Raw genomic sequence first — 17,410 nt, forward strand, 5'->3', positions numbered from 1 at the left:
AATCCTTCAATGACAAAATAAAAGGAAAGGCAAAACAGTAAGACTATATACATAAAACGGCATCTTTTCCCTGGATAGTGTTCCAATGAAGTGGTCTATGCAGGAATTATTCTAAAATATAGGCTGAATTTACAGAGACAGTTATTAGTTGATTTAATATTCTAATGTAATTTAATAAATATTTCAACTTTTTTTAATGATATTTACTTGTATACGTTTAAATATTATAAGAAAAATAGAATTCAAATATCTATTAAATTAATTAAAAGGATTTAAAAGATTACAAATATAATTCAGAAATTGCTTTAGATTAAAATAAATGTTAAAAGTAATTAAATAGCTAATACTTTTTGGAACTCGATTTTAGTTGCATCTCACATCTCTCCATAATATTGTTCCGAAGTGAAGGAAACAATATTTCCGAAGTGAAGCCTGTCTCGATAGAAAAACAGAATTTCCTGTAGAAAGAACAGCCCTTGAAGGATTTATTATATAAGAATAACTAAATTTACTGGAGGAGATGAGGAGGGAGAATCCGGTTGGATGTCCATGCCAAGCTCTGTTCCCTTAAATCTCTACACCAAGCTTAATAAAACTTTAGTTTCTATGAATTTCTAACTTGATGAGAACTTGCATATGATAAGACAACAGAGAAAGTAGTCTGCAAATTTCTACTTTCTTTTTATTCGCTTCGAGTCATCAGTCATCTAGTGTTTTCACAATCCACCTAAGGGAATGCACAGATTTGTACAAATTTACACTAGATCTTTGCCTAAATACTGTTAGGCCTGCCAAGCTTTGTTTAAGAGCAAGATTAAAAAAATATATTCAGATGCCTAGAGCAGATATGGATGTAACATTTTTCAAAATAAGAAAGAGTCATTTAGGTTTTAGTTTTACTGTTCATTATATTTCTAGCAGACTGGAAAAGAAGCATCCCATTTCCTGGGTCTTGCAAGGAAAATGAATTATTTCATTTCAAAAGTTTTCATCCCCTTTTTTCTTCACTTTCTCAACAAGCAGCACATCAAGGGACGAGTTGCATCAATTCACTAGTTATGATTTTCATAATATGACCATCAAAAAAAGCTCACTCATATAAAATGATAAAATGTGAGAAAACTGGCCAATTACTCCCGTACCATCTGGATTACATGTAAATTAAATGATTCAATTTCAAAATTCAGTACAATTGTCATGTTATTTGCAGTAAATATAAGCTTGAAACAAAAACTTATTCCTACTGTTGCCAATGATGAACTTTAAATAAAGAAAAACATCATCAAACTACTGCAGTTCCAAAGGCAAAATTGGCATACCCCTTGACAATCCCACTTGGCAGAAACAAATGGAGATCAGAAAGGTCGACGCATCATTTTTTTGGGCTTCTTTACAAAACTCAGTCTTATCTGCTTTAGACGCCTCCTCTTCCTTGCCATTTTCTCAGGCAACGTCTCCCTCTTCTTCTCTTTCTTCACAGCCTTTGGCTTCTTCATATACTTCTCATCCACCTTATATTCTTTGGGCGCAACTGGCACCCCATTTCTCAAAGCTTCATTAAAGAGAGCATTTCCCTTATCAACACGATTACGTGTACACCACTTCCCTATCAGCAAATCATAGGTCTTTATCCCTGGTTTACATCCGTCTGCCTTCATCATCTCAAACACACTCACAGCATGCTCAAGCCTTTCGATACCGCACAAAATCTTCAAAAATCCATAATAAGCCTTCTTATCAAGCTTATTCCCATAACCAGAACTCTTCATTCTATCAATCATCTCATCCCCCTCACCAACTCTAGCTGCCTGATACAAACTCCTAATCAAAACAAGAAACGTAGTGTCATCAGGATCACATCCCCATTCCCTCATCCTGTTAAACAAATTCAATGCATCTTGAGTTTTCCTCATCTTGCACAAATTAGTAATCAATACATTGAATGTCTCCACATTTCTGGGAACACCTCGAGTATCCATTTCCACCAGCACCTTCTCTACCTCGGATTCTATTTTAAAAGGATCTTTTTCCCTACAAAGCTTGCAAACACAATCAAGAATAGCATTATAAGCCACTGTACCAATCTCAAAACCACCTCTATACATCTCCCCGGCTAATCTTTTAGCCTCATCAAGCTTCCCATCAACACACCAACCTTTAATCAACAGATCACAAATATTCTCATCAGGAAAAATCTCATTAGCTAAATTCTTCACCATTTTCTCTGCATAACTAGCATACCCATTATCACACAACATTTTCACTACTAACCTAAGATTTTCTCTATCTCTCTTAAACCCATAATCCCTTTCCATCCTATCAAAAAACCCCATAACCTTAGTAGCCCTACCAGCCCGGACAAGCCTATTAACCATTGATTCAAAACATTTATACCCAATAACATCTTTACTGTCACAGAGTAACTCATGGGTAGATTGAAAGTCTTTCCTTCTTCCAAAATAATCAATGAAAAACGAGATCGTTTCATCAGTATTCTTAAAGTTGGCTACTTTAACTAGCCACTGGTGAAACCCTAAAACCGTACGGCCAGCATCAGGAGAGAGATTTAATGTTTGCAAGATTATAGAAGGGGTGATTGAATTGTTGATGTGAGAGAAATGAAGATTGAGCCTTTGTAAAATTGAGAGAGAATCTGAATTAGGGTTTTTGATTAATTCTGCTGATATTGATTGGGCAATGGGATTCGGATCTTCTAGGACATTGTTATTAGGGTTTAGGGTTTGAGTGGAGAAGGGTTTAGAGAGAGAAAGTGGTAAGAATGCGAATTTGGGGAAATGGGTAGGGGCAGAATAAGAAGAGAAAGCTAATTTAGTAATTAGTGGTGGTGCTGGCGGTGAAGGGAGGCAGTAATGGTAGAGAAGACGGCGGAGTTGGAGAGAGGATAAAGGTGGCATTTTTACGTTTTTAGCGAGCCAGAGAGAGAGAGAGAGAGAGATAGAGAGTCCAGAAACCCTGAAATCTGCGTAACTTGGAAACCTACCTCTGTCCCAGTGGTAGGGGCCAGCGGTCTGGAGTGAGAGAATGCACCATAAGCTTTTGTGGGCATCTAAGCCCAAGCCCAAGCCCAAAATGATGCTATGATATATTTATATAGATGAAGGAGCTCTATGAGGACATGTACTGATGGGCTATGGGCCTCGAGAGCCTTACTTCAATAATACATAGATATCTGACATTTGAGTCTTTTTTCCCTCTCGGAGAAAGACCTACCCTCTATTGAAATGCATGTTCAATCAATGTCATATAATTTGTTATTTTAAAAATTTATATTTATGACATGTAAAATGCAATTATTAGTAAATATATAATTAAAAGTCGGAAATACACATTTCTTGGGCCCCTGAATTTTCATATTTCGTATTATAAATGAAGTAAAAGGACTTAATATTATATATATACATATAATAATAATATTAAAATTTTAGGAGCTCAAAACAGAAGACATGAGAATTCAGACCAAAAAATGCATTTTGTCTTAAAATTTTCGAAATTCCAAGTTCATGGATTAAAATTGACTATAATAATTTAAAAAAAATTGAGAATTTAATTGACTGCAATTAAAGGTTACGATTAATTTTAAACTCGATCTAAACTTCAAGAGCAGATTTAGCCCCTGGGCCAACTAATTGGGCTCAGTTAAGCCTTACAATCTTTTGAGGCTGGGTTCAAATATAATTTGAGAGATCATTCGGCCCATACCTAACCCTTAATTTCCTTCCCACCTTTTTGGCAACGGGACTTCTAATAATTCAAATCAAAGCATTTTGTAATTCCCTTGCTTTCAATCCCAATCTTTGGATGCTGAGATCACAAATTTAGCCCTCAAAGTGTAAATTTGTAAAAAACCTTATTATAAATAAAATAAAATAAAATTATCAAGCAGCTTTGCTGTACCCTAGTATGTATACACATGCGGTCCATGTTACACATAAACTAATTTTATTAGTCTTAAAAACATTATCCATTTAAAACTAAATTATATGTCGTGTACAATTATTATTTGAAACAGATGTGACAAAATAAATAGTTATTTATGTGAAAACTTATAAAGCATTATTCAATTTTATTGGTTGTTAAAGAAAAGTGATTTAATTATGGGACCATGAGATTAATTAGATTCTGAAAAAAGTAATTAAAACTTTAGAATGATTTAAAATATGTGAAATGAGATCCACATAAGTATGGATAATATGTTCTAAATTTAACAATTCATTGACATTATGATTATCCGAAAAAAAAAAATTAAAAGTTTCACCTGAAACCACTTTCACATATAATTCAAGGAAAAAAAAAAAAGGTATATTGCATTGGTCCAATTAAAAGCTACTAATTAAAAATTATTGAGGATTAGGAACCCAATAAGCTCCACAAATGATACATTAGAGAGGATTAGTGTATAATTAAGGCATTGTTAGGACTGGAACCATCAGGAATTAAATTATAGAAGTCGTACCATCAATTATGTGTAGTTCTAAAACTCTAAAGTCAAGTAAAGTAGGATTGCACTTTGTCCCTTGCTTCCAAAAAATGTGTCAATTCAATTCTCCTTAATTTCCCAGTTATATATGGCTCAGAAATTGCCTACCATGGTTTTCTTAGCTATCAGCAAAATTAGATACATCATGATTTTAATTAATTAAAGTGGCTTTGATCCATTTTTTTTTCAATGTTTATCTGTAAAAAGGAATGTGTGAATCACATTGGCAAATAATTTGTCAAAATTCCATTGATAATTCAGAAATTTTTCAGAAAAGAGAAAAAAAATGCATTGAGAAATTTGAATTCCTAATTTATTTCTTTTTAAAGGGTAGGACATAAGATAATTTGGGCTACTAGTTGGAAGGCAGAAATAATTTTAATAAATTAAGCATTTATCCAAACAAGTTTCTGCTACAAAATTGTCCCCAAGTCTTAAATGTGGTGTGAATTGGTTTTGGTGTAAATAATTGAATAAGCCTTAATAAGATGGATTGGACTTATTGAAGAAGAAGATTGAGAAAAAAGAAAAAAAATAATTCTGATATTCAAATCACTATCCTCAAAAAGTTAAAATTCAACTTTAATGTTAGGGTCCAACAATGGATGGTATTATTATAAATAGTTTGGTTATATATATATATATATATAAATAGCCAAAACATCATAAGTAGAAGTCTTGTTACAAGGCAATACATAAACAAAATTTAGAAGCTTAGCTTGTTTTAGAAAGGGTTTGCACTTTGAATATTTAAGCTTTTCACTAGTAGGTAGCTACCTCTAAACAAAATCCAAGCCCTCATTTCTGACTTTGGAAAAATTGGCATTTATATTTGTGTATATATTGGTTTGGTGTCATATGATCCTAACTTAGTGATAATGTGATATTATTTTAGAAAGGGCCCCTATATTTATCTATATATTATTTCACATTACATATTTAAATCCAGTATTTCATTAATATACAATCCATTTCCTTATTTAATTTTAAAAAAATTTAAATATATTGCTGATATTAAAACAAGGAATAGTCCTTAAAAAAAATAATAAAACTGTGAGATATCCTTTATATTAGACCGTCAATTATATATAATACAAGTAATTATTAAATATAAAAATAATAATAGACTAATAATTAAACCATTATTTATCATCTAAAAAGAAAATACTATTGCTATTTTCACTAAAATTCAACTATAATTTTCTCAAAAATAAACTGCTGATAAAGGAAATTTAATAAAATATAGATGGGATGGGATGTCAACATCATGAATGTGTTCATTATCAACAACTTTATTTATTTATTTTTGAAATAATAATAATAATAATAAATCTCCAATGGGAGTCGACAACTTTAATTTACGGTCCCAGATATTAGGTTAAATCACCATCGATGATGCCTTTTATCTGTATATCACTTGGAATTTTATTTCTTTTTCCTCTTTGTACTGACAGAATAAAATCTATCACTTAGTTTCTGTAAGATTTTTGCATGAGCATTTGTGATGCTAATGCTTATAATTAGCCACGCTTTAAAAAAAATGTTGTATTATTCAGTAATTAATTTGTAATTGTTAATGGTATTATTAATGCTTATAATGGTATTATTCAATATTTCTTTGTCTTTTTTTTTTATTTATTTTTTGTGAAGAAAAAAGAAGAAGAAAAAGAAACTTAAATTACGCAGTCGTGCTAATTAAAACATAATCTTAATCTTAAATTAATTAAGGCACTGTCCGCGTAATGATCATTATTGAAATAGTCATAGTCATAGTCATGATTGTCATGAAATAATTAATGGTGAAGATAAATTTTATATATATATATAGAGTGAAGAAGGAGATGCATAATTAGGTATAGTACAATATTAGGGCATGTGGAACCCATTTTACACTTTGCTCACCACATAATCTACACTAATCTGCATGGACCTACTCCTCATAATTTATATATATTTTTCTTCATATTTATATATAAATTCACCATTTGGTAACCCTAGCTAGTATGAAATCTGAGGAAGGGGAAATGTATTTTCTGCATACCTTCCAAACAGGGTTCGATTCTGCTCCTACCTGGGATTTCCATGGCAGATTTTAGTTCATTAAATCGATTGCTCCATATCGAAGGAACCCTATGTGTGTGGTGGGAGGACATGATTAGTTGAATCATCTTTTAATTAAGCACTATCTGTAAGGCTACTAAATCTGTGGTCCATTAGATTAGATCCATTAATTAGGAGAGTAATAGAAAATTAAGAAAAAGAAATGATCTTTTCATAAAATGTTTATTTAACATGTGAAAGCAAATGTTGGAGAAGCATCAAACAAGAGAATATTATGATGGTCACACACTTAATTAATTATTATACCAAAATTGCGCACTATACTTTTCCACGCATGCATTCCAAACAAAGGTTGTTTTTCTTTTTCTTTTTAAAATTTCCTTACCCTTTCAAAGATTTTAAATATCGTCCAATATATTTTTTATGATTTTAAACTTGGCCTCCCTCTTTCGATTAAAAATTGATAATATTCTCTATTTTCTCTTCATATTTTATATATTATATAAAAAAATAAAAATATATTTGTGAGAGATTTTAAATTCAAATTTCTTTTTTCATATCAGATGAGTTTTTATCTTTTATAGTAAGTGTACAAAAATAACAATTTCTATTACATAATTCTCATTTCATTAGAATAAAAAATGATTAATCAGATGAGTTCTTATATGAATATGAATAGTATATAAATTGTCATAATTTTATGAAAAGAGTGCATCATTTTCTTAACCCGTGTGTTTGTAATATTAATAAGAAAAGTTCTTAAAAAAGATATTTATAATTTGATTAATTCTTAAGGGCATTAGTTTCTTATAACATCAATAAAATGTTACCATGAAAAATTAGAGAGTCCAAAGTCTACATTTCATCCCACCACTGAATTAAACATTTATTTATTTTTATTGCCTAATTGATTAATCTATTTATGTTTAGGGTTCTTAAAGTTCTTAACTTAATTTATAAGATTGTATTTATAGGTAATTAAGTAGTGAGATTTGTCATTCTTTCATAAGAACTTAGCTATCAAAAGGAATGGCCTCCTTAAAGGCAGGCACCTCTGTCCTAGTTAACTAACACCAGCCTTAAATATTTTGGTTAGGTAGCTAACATTCTGCTCAACAGCAAACCAAACTGTTGTTTATTGGGTTGGTGCAATTTGGGTGTATTTTTGGTAGCATAATTGAGACAATTTTATTGTATGTACACGCGGCATAAAAAGCTAATCATATATATACATGACTCTTTGTCTTTGGCCATCAATCAAATTATAAAAGCTTTTCAATTAATTGACCCGATTACAGTTTCAATTTGTTTTCTCACTACAATCAATCAATTTTTCTTAGCAGGCAGTGACCAATTGTTGCATGTGTATTGTATTAATTTTATTAGTAAATTTTATATAATTTAATATGACAATATAATAATAATATTATTAATTATAATTATAAAAATAATATTCGCAATTGTATTAGTTTATAAAAAAAGAAATGTTAAATATATCATAATTCGGGGTAGATATATAATGTTTAAAGATATAAATCAAGATAAATTATTTCATAAATCACATATAAAAACTTACGTGGAGCATATACGACATGATTTAACGATTATAAATAATATAAAAATGCTAACTTCTTTACTATGATAAGATTATGCAAAGTATCATATCAATAATTGTAAAATTATGAATTAGAATTCTCAATCAAAGTCTGAGAACTAAGAATATTTTTTTCTGCTCCAAAAAATAATACTTCTATCATTTAGAATACCGTTGCATAGCTGTGCAATTCTATATTGGAATATAAGAAATCCATGATGAATAGAGACAAAATATATATATATAGCTAGAATATATGGAGAAAACTGAAACTAAAGGTTTCTTTTCAAATAGCCAAAAATGGTTCCATGATATATATGTATACACACACAAACACATAACATTGGCTTAATATATATATATATATATATATATATATATTCGAGTCTAGAGAATACAAAGCATAGAAGGTGGAGAGGTATGGCAGATTTTCTAGACAAAATAGCGAGCAAGCATTGGTGGTCAAGGGAATAACTCTTTTTTCCTTAACCCTAATCAATATGTGGCACTAGCTAAAGACAACGTACATTCACTTTGTAGCCCATTAAAAAAAGGAACTAGAATCCTCCGATGCCTCCTTGATATAATATATATATATATATATGTTTATTAAAATTCTTTTCAACAACTCGCTTATGTAAGATTTTTGTTAGATGAGGTTTCCCTGTTATATTTTATTTTATGATATGTTTATCTGTGTTTACCCATTTCTGTAAATTTAATATTAATCAACACTACATAGTAACAATAGAAATTGATACTTTTAAAATGAATTAATGAAACAGCAGTCTGATAAAAATCTGAGAGATGCATGTTTAAGCATGCATGGCTGTAATTCTGGTTCACATATGCTTATAAGAGAATTCCGTATGTGTATTATAATTATATGATTTGCATGGAATATGTAAAAAGCTGCGTACGGATATCCGGATTGCTAATTACTGTATTTTGCTCTCTATAAGGTTTATATGCCATGGTTATTATGGCAATGCCTTTCTTTTTCTTCTTCTTTTTTTTCTAATCAGAAAATATTCCTGCACATATATTAAAAATTTGATAGTGAAACTTGAGAGTGAGGAAAGGAATATATAGGGATAGATGTGAGTGTGACGATTGAAAGAGAATCAAAGGAAAAGAAAAGAAAGCAACTTGCATAAGCATTCATATAGATAAAAATGACAAAACCCTACAATGGTTTTATGTTTTTTTGTTTTTCTGGATATTCAAATCCAATATGCATCTGTTCTTTTACAGGTGGGAAAAAGGAGAAAAGCTTTTTCTTCAAAATATATTCTTGGGAAGGATTTGGATCCTTAAAAAAGAGATGAAACGTATCATTTCTGTTTGGCTTAGGTTCTTATTCTTCAATCATTTTAAAGTTTATGTACAGTGATGATCAAACGAAAAATATGATTTTTTTCTTTTTCTTTTTTTGAAAAGAAAATCACATCTTTTTCTATGCATTTATGATTTAGAAGCATTAATTAACTCAGGAATCTTGGTTTTGTTTAATATAAGCAACCTCATTCCTTTCCTTTTCCCTTTTATTTCACATACAAAAAGGCTGCATATTTATATGCAAGGTATAAAAATGCAGGAATCATGGAGAAATAAAGAGAGGTGATGAAGAAAAAGAGATATAAGGGAATTGTTTGTCTTAACCCCCAATTCCCCTCCCTTTTTCTTTTCTTTCTTTCTTTCTTTTGTCTAACCAAACATTAATAAATATGATGATGAAAAAAAATAAAATGTTTATACAATTAGAATAGGAAAAAACAAGGTGAGGATTCTAATTTCTGAATTTCTTTTTAAAGTTTAGTCTCATTGTGCCTCTTTGATACCTATGTATGCATTTAGAAAATTGATGCAAATAATTAATTTCATTTAAAAACCTCAAAAATGCAAAAAAGAAAGAGTAAATAGAAATACAATGGGTCCAAAAAAGTCAAGGTTTTGTGTATTATTATCAATTTGATTTAGTCTAAAACAATGAAAAACTAGTTTATTATTCCTCTCTATAGTGTATCCACAATTTCCACATGGACATTTCATTCCATTTTGTAAGGAATTATCTAAGTTTTTCCAACCAAAACTGGAGATCAATAATTATAGATTAGTTGATATATGGGTAGGAAGTCACAATCATTCTTGTGGTTAAGTTATTGCTATTATTCTGAGGATACAGTGATCTTGACAATTTTATGTAAATAATGAACCATACAATAAGGATGCCAATGATAATAATAATGATAAAATTACACATTGATAGGCGAAGTCTTTAAGCTGGACCAATAGTATTCTTTGATTTTTGAGATTTTGGGTTGTTGTGGAATACGTGTGTGTGTATATATCATAAGTTGAAAGCTGGATTGGCATTGCCATTAATGGATATAAATCAAGCTGTGCTGTATCTAACTCCTCTTGGGTAAGTCAAAGAATATCATATTTAACCAATTCAGACATCACAATATTATTATCTGCAACCAAACTCTTAACGGCAATAAACTCATTTTCTTTGCCTAACAGCTATTCATGAGATACACATGACCAGATAAATACTTTAAAATAATAATAATGATACTTATCTTTCCCTTATCTATAGATCAGTTCATGGGAGAAACATGACTGCTGTGGATTCTGGATATTTAGAATCCCAAATAAAATGTTGGATCATATATATAATTCTATGAACATGGGATATAATAATGAAGTAGATTTAGAAATCCAAACCCAAGAAACAAGCTAATATTTTGCATTCATATATAGCAATCTTATATACAAGAAGAGCATAGAGAAGTTTTCATGCTTACTAAGGAATTAAACAGAAGCCAAGACCTAATATAATTAAGAACATGCAACCTTGTTTTTTTAACAGAAAAAAGAAAACACCCACAAGCCTGCAAATACTAGATTTCACAACCCAGTTACTAAAAACAAAACCCTAACACCCCAAACTAATAAACAATAAACTTCAAACTTGAAAACGTTTTGGTCATCTCAACACAAGATAGTTCCAAAACTCTTGGAAGAAGATTTAACACCAAACCAAACTTTTATCCTCAAGCAGAAACCCTAACCACAGCTTTGCACATCAAAGAGTTCTTCATTTCCAAAGATAGTTTTAGGTTTTCTGTCAAGTCTACACCACAATCACTAGGCACCCATTTAAAGTTTTGGAGCAGCTGAGCAAGCCAAAGCTCCACAGTAGCCAAGCCCATAGCTTTACCAGGACAAACCCTTCTACCTGAACCAAAGGGTGCCAACCTAAGATCAGACCCCATGATTGCAACATCTTCTTCCATGAACCGCTCTGGCTTAAATTTCTCTGGCTCTGACCAGAACTGCTGATCGTGGGTTATAGACCACATGTTCACCATAGCAGTGGTGCCTGCAGGAATGAAATAAGAGCCGATGTGGGTGTCATGGATCGCTAGCCTAGCCCAGGATAGGAGGGGACCTGGTGGATGCATTCTTAATGTTTCTTTGACAATGGCGCGGAGGTAAGGCAGGTTAGGCAGGTCACAATCGCAAACTGATCGGCTAGTTCCAACGACGGTGTCGATTTCTGACTGGGCTTTGGCTTGTATATCAGGATGTAAAACCATTCTTGCAAGAATCCATTCGAGGAGGATTGCAACTGTATCAGTTCCTCTAAAGATCATTTCCTGAGACCAAAATCAATGTAGAAACTATCTTCAGTTACACAATAAATTCTCTGTAGTTCTGTTACATAGCATTTATTAAAGATAAGGGAGGAGTACACATAGGATTAATAGAAGTGAGAAATAACAAGACAAGAAAAGAGAATATTGTCAAGGGTAAAGAAAAGAAAGCAAAGAGAAAATATTCAGATTCTCAACTTCTTTGGATACCAACGAACCATATTCTAGCATCTTCATAAATAACAGTTTCCAGGAGATTTCCATACAATAAAAAGGTTACAGAGTTACAATTTCATAAAGCTCATAGAACAATATAGAAACAAAACAAAAACCCTTTTTCTTTTTTTGCTAAAAGGGTTCAGCATCAATACCAGTTAAAAGACTATAGATTAGATTGGGAAAAGAAGGACTACTCATCTAATTAAAAAGATTTAAGAATCAACACAAGCAATAACACTTGAAATGACAATAATTGAACATATAATAAGGCAAGCAGCTAAGAAAACAGTAGCTAAAAAATGGGATTGGAAGCTTACCCATAAAACAGCAATCATATCAGAGTCAGTAAGCCTGTTCTCTTCCTCCAAATCAAGCAATACATCCACAAAATCACCAAAATTCTCATCACCAGCAACAGCCCTTTGTTTTCCACTCTCAGCCCTCCTAATCCTGTGCTCCTCTATAATCTTCCCTACAAAAACACTCACTTTAGCAACCAGGTTTCTACACCTTTTCCTCACTCCTTGTAAATCCAACCAACCCAAGAAAGGAAAATGGTCACTCCAGTTAAAACTCCCTAGCAATTCATAACCTTCGGAAACCAAACCCTCAAGCTCAAAGGCATCAACATTATGCTTCTTGTCACTAAACTCATAACTCTTTCCAAACACACTTTTCATAACATTGTTAAGTGAGCCGAAGTGCAATACTTTTCTAACTTCAACAACACCATCTCTCTCCACTAAACCCTTTATCTCAGCAACCATTTTTTGCCCTATAACAGCCCTAAGCCCAGCAAAAGAAGCAATTCTTTTAGGGCTAAACAAATGGGTAGCTGAAATTCTCCTCAAATTCCTCCAATACTCACCGAAAGGTGCAAAACCCATTGATCTATGAAACAAAAGTTCATAAGCGGATTCTTTAACGGGTCTATCAGCAAAAGCTGAACTGTTTAAAATCTCTTTAGCTGTTTCAGGATGGCTAGAGATAATAAAACGAGTGAGGCCAATAGAAAAAGCCATCAAGGTCTTAGCTTTAAGAACCTGAGAGGTTTTAGCAAGAACTCGATGAGTTAAAGAACCAGTAAAAGCTAAAACCATGCCGAGAACAGGCCAACCAGAAGGACCAGGAATAGCTGTTTTAGATTGGACATTATTATTGTTAACAAAGAGAGTTTTGTAAAGAGACCAAGCAAGACCACCGGGAGATAACCAGAAAGAGAAAATGGAAACAAAGAGAAAGACGCACAAAATGAACTCCAAACTTAAAAATGGTGAAGACCCAGTTCGAGAAATGGAAGGAAAGTACTCAAAGGTTAACTGTTGAGACATTTTTCTTTATATGGACAGTTGACAAATGGAGAGAAACTAGTAAAAAGACGTGGTTTTTTTTTTTTCTTTTTTTTTTCTTTTCTTGATTTAGCTACAAAAGGAACTCCTAAGTGTTATGCTTCTGCAGTGTGCGGGTGCTCTTGGCAAGGTAATGGAGGGTTTTTGAAATGACAAAAGACTAGAAACTGAAGAGGCACTGAAACCGAAGGTAGAGAGAGAGAAGAGAGAACTGGGAAGTTGCAGGTGAAGAAGGAAATGAAGGAGAGAGTGCGGTTATATAGGAACGTTTTGGCCTTAAAGAATAAGTATAAGTTAACCATGGTTAAAAAATATTTATCCACTGTGGTTACCTTTTTCTTTTTCTATAATTTCATAATTATTATAACTTTTTTTTTTTTTTTTTTGCTTTTGAGAAAATAAGAATTAAACAATTTTTTTTTTTCAAATCCTTTTATATGTCCTGAAATTACAATTCTGCCATTACGGGCCAAGTATGGGTATGCGTTACTTGGGTGGGAATGGAATGATAGTGAGATGTCTTTGTGGAGGCAATTATTGGGCCCATGTTCTTTTATGAGAATTTATCCATATCAAAATTATTGGATACACTATTAAACATTTAATTATCATTGATATTAATCACATATGGCAGCTCACGGTTGCGTTTAAATATTTTATACTATAATCCTTCTCAAATTTAAAAATAAATTTTACATTTTGAATCTTTAAATACTATTTTAAAATTCATTATGTTATATAACTCAAAAAGAATTTTCTTTAAATGTATTTCATGATACTGCCAGACTTCACTTTAAAAGAATAAATAAAGATATTCGGTATTTGGATTTTTGGACTTGACAGTTATAAAACACCTGAATTTCATAACATTTAAAGACAAATTTTATAAATAAACTTTGTTCTTACTCAATTAAAAGATGAGGTATTATTCATTAATGAAAATTAAAGTTAATATATTATATAACTTATTAGAGTACCGTTATAGTATTTATAAAATTTATTTGTCAATTATAAATAATTAATCGATATTATTTTAATTAATTTATTGTTTTATATGTCATTTTCAATTTTAGAATGTTGAAGAGTTAACATATTATTGATCTAAAGAATTTAAATTAATTATACAAATCAAAATTATATTAATTTTTTTTATCAGAGATAATATTATTAAAAAAATTTATGAACTGAATACATCTTTTGTTATGTTAAAATGCATAGCATTAAGAGTGCGAGGAACAAACTTAAAAGAAATAGCATTAAGCTTGGAGGCTATATCAATAATATCAACAAAGATTATTTGCGCAACAGTTGGAATTTGAAGTTCATTTCGAGCTATTTTGAGCACTTGCTACGAGTCCCCTGAAATACTACCGGAGTCATTCCATATTTCTAGCCCAAAACATGTTATCCCTTAAAAGCTAAAGCTTCTAAGATAAAAGGTTGACTAATTCCAATACATATCTTAAAACCTACATTAAGCCTGAATCCATCATCAAACCTACAAAGTTAATAAACCCAGCACTACCTCTTGATACTTTCAATCTGCATCCATCATCAAAGTTAATTTTAACAAAGCCTTCTGCAATATTCCCTTTTTGAATATTTCCATCATTGGAGAAAGATGGGGGGCCCGATATCTCATCCGTACTTGCTTCTTGGAATTCATATGCCTCTTGGCTTGTCTAGAGGATAATGGACTTCAAAGAACTTTCTAAATCGTTAAAAACCATATTATTCATGGTTTTCCATAATTGCCAAAGGATAAACGGCACTTACTCTAAAGAATTTTCTCCAACTTGAAGATTAAGGAGATCTATTATAATCTTATCTCAAAAACTAAGAAAATCTAATTCCGTTATAGCCGAGCAATCAATCCCATATTTGATAATCTCCAAACTCAATGAGCAAATGGGCATAGGGAAAAAAAATGCTTTAGAGATTCTATATTATCACATCTCAAACAAGCTCGAGATATCCCTAATCTTTTATAAAGCTCCTGAGCAACTAGAAGGGCCTTTGAGAAAATTTTCCATATGAAGACTTTCAACTTACTTGGTAACTTTATCTTCCACATATGCTTCCATCTAGAAATTTATTGCTGATGTTAGGATCCCAAATTGTGATTAGAGAAATGAGCCTGCCAAAAGTAACCCGATCTAACTGAGAATTTTCCAGAATTATGGAAATGCCATATAATCTCATCATCCCTACCTCGATAGCTTAATGGAATTTTTATGATTTCCCTAACTTGATTCGGAGGAAAATGCTGGTGAAGCAAGTTGATCTTCCAAACTTTTAGTTGCGAAACAATGAAATAGCTTATTGTTTTTTAACCAAATTAGAAGAAGCCCGTATTGTGGGGCGGTATAGAAATTTGGTAGGTAACCAAGGATCCCTATCAATACCACTGCATTTCCATTTCCAATTTCCCTCTGAATACTAAAGGATAAAAGCTCTTTCACCACATTAATACGGTTCCAAGCCCATGAAGGATTTGAGCCTCTGCAGCTAGATAAAAAATTTGAGTTTGGAAAATATCGAGTTTTGAGAACCCTAGCTACTAAAGAGGAGGGGTTCTTCAGTACTCTCCAAGCTTGTTTAGCCAAAAGAGCCAAGTTAAATCCATGCATATCCTTAAAGCCCATCTCTCTCGTGATTTACTAGTGCACATTCTCTTCCATGAAACCCAGTGAATTCTTTTTTCTTTAGCACATTGGCCCACCATACATTTGATAAAATCTTATTAATTTCTTGGCATACTCCTAACAGAATTAAAAAAACAACTCATTGAGAACACCGCGACAGCACTAGCTACACCTTTAATTAAAATTTCCCTCCCGCCCTAGACAAGAATTTTTCTTTCCAACCTTAGACTTTATTTCTAATTTTTGATATTAAATCAGCAAAAGTCCTTTTGTTAGATTTTTAACAATTGCAGGCAATCCCAACTATTTATCCAGATGGTCAATGTAACTAATTTAGAATATACTGGCTATGTGCACTTTTAAAGAAAAATGTGTGTTCAAGGAAAAGAATATTGTTGATTTAACTAGATTTTCCTCTTGACCACTTGCCCGAGCATACCTACGGAGGATGTAAGATAGCTTTTGAGTAGCAGGAACAGAGCATTCACTAAAGAATATGCAATCATCCACTAATAGTAATCATAGGAAAGAATTTGAGTGATGGGATGAATAGTACAAGAACGTTTCCCTTATCTCAAAGCAATAGGAAGATCCATTTTGGAATCAAAAAAAGCAGGAGTAACAGGAAATAATGAAGAAGATTCAATAGGAAGGGAAAGAGGAATACCTGGATCTTCTGAAGAAGGCAATTGATGTGAGGTCATTGGTTCCATAAATGGAACTTCCTTCCTTCGTCTCTCATACGTTTTTTTTGTAGGACGCCCCCCCTCTCCCCCAATAGGATCACTTTTTATTCTTCCTTATGAATTTATTTTCTTTGGCTACGTCTACCACAAGTGATGTCATAATTGTGCCTACATTATAGCTCCTCGGCCAACATCACCAAGGAATCGTGGAGCCAATTCATGTCCAGGCAATTGAGCCTCCTTTTTGGTTGGGGTATATACCTACGGAAGAAGATCTCAAAAAATTGGAAGATAAGAAGAGGATCGTAATAAAGCTTTTCAATATCTGAAGACTCTGGATGGGCGATTTATCAAAGAAGGATATAACTTTCCCTTTTTCGGTTTTCCGGAGCCATGGATCGATGCTAGCGGGAATATGGACTTTGTCTTGCCACTCTGACTCCTTTGAAATACTTTTGAGTTTATGTCTTAGAACATATATGAGATAAACCTTCAGCACATAATAGAAATAGCAATTGGGAAAAGGGTCAACTTGACGAATACCTCGTGAAGGAACAATAAATCCTTCTAATGCCTTATTGATATTAACTGAATATGTGACTGATGTAACATAATTCATAATCCACCGGATCCATATATTTGCAAAACCTAACACCATAAGCATATGACTAATGTAATGCTATTCAATATATTTTT

General features: G+C 32.0%; 2 protein-coding genes across 2 annotated transcripts; both read right to left on the reverse strand.

Annotated features, from left to right (window-relative positions):
• Positions 1-1,130: 1,130 nt before the first annotated feature.
• On the reverse strand, positions 1,131-3,016 carry LOC8284406 (pentatricopeptide repeat-containing protein PNM1, mitochondrial). The gene has a single exon (XM_002514585.4). The coding sequence runs from the start codon at positions 2,913-2,915 to the stop codon at positions 1,356-1,358; it is 1,560 nt and encodes a 519-aa protein (XP_002514631.2). The 5' UTR covers positions 2,916-3,016; the 3' UTR covers positions 1,131-1,355.
• Positions 3,017-10,889: 7,873 nt separating this feature from the next.
• On the reverse strand, positions 10,890-13,929 carry LOC8284407 (cytochrome P450 78A5). Its single transcript, XM_002514586.3, has 2 exons — positions 12,352-13,929; positions 10,890-11,818 (listed from the first exon to the last, which is right to left on the reverse strand). Exons 1-2 carry the CDS (start codon positions 13,363-13,365, stop codon positions 11,213-11,215), a joined length of 1,620 nt encoding a protein of 539 aa, XP_002514632.3. The 5' UTR covers positions 13,366-13,929; the 3' UTR covers positions 10,890-11,212.
• Positions 13,930-17,410: the final 3,481 nt, after the last annotated feature.

The sequence above is a fragment of the Ricinus communis genome, chromosome 4 (genome assembly GCF_019578655.1).
Source record: "Ricinus communis isolate WT05 ecotype wild-type chromosome 4, ASM1957865v1, whole genome shotgun sequence".
NCBI classification, from domain to species: Eukaryota; Viridiplantae; Streptophyta; class Magnoliopsida; order Malpighiales; family Euphorbiaceae; genus Ricinus; species Ricinus communis.

Coding starts and splice junctions, on each gene's coding strand:
- LOC8284406 (XM_002514585.4), bottom strand. CDS start 2,915: ATGCCACCTTTATCCTCTCTCCAACTCCGCCGTCTTCTCTACCATTAC.
- LOC8284407 (XM_002514586.3), bottom strand. CDS start 13,365: ATGTCTCAACAGTTAACCTTTGAGTACTTTCCTTCCATTTCTCGAACT. Junction 11,819..12,351: donor ATATGATTGCTGTTTTATGG/GTAAGCTTCCAA, acceptor TTTTGGTCTCAG/GAAATGATCTTTAGAGGAAC.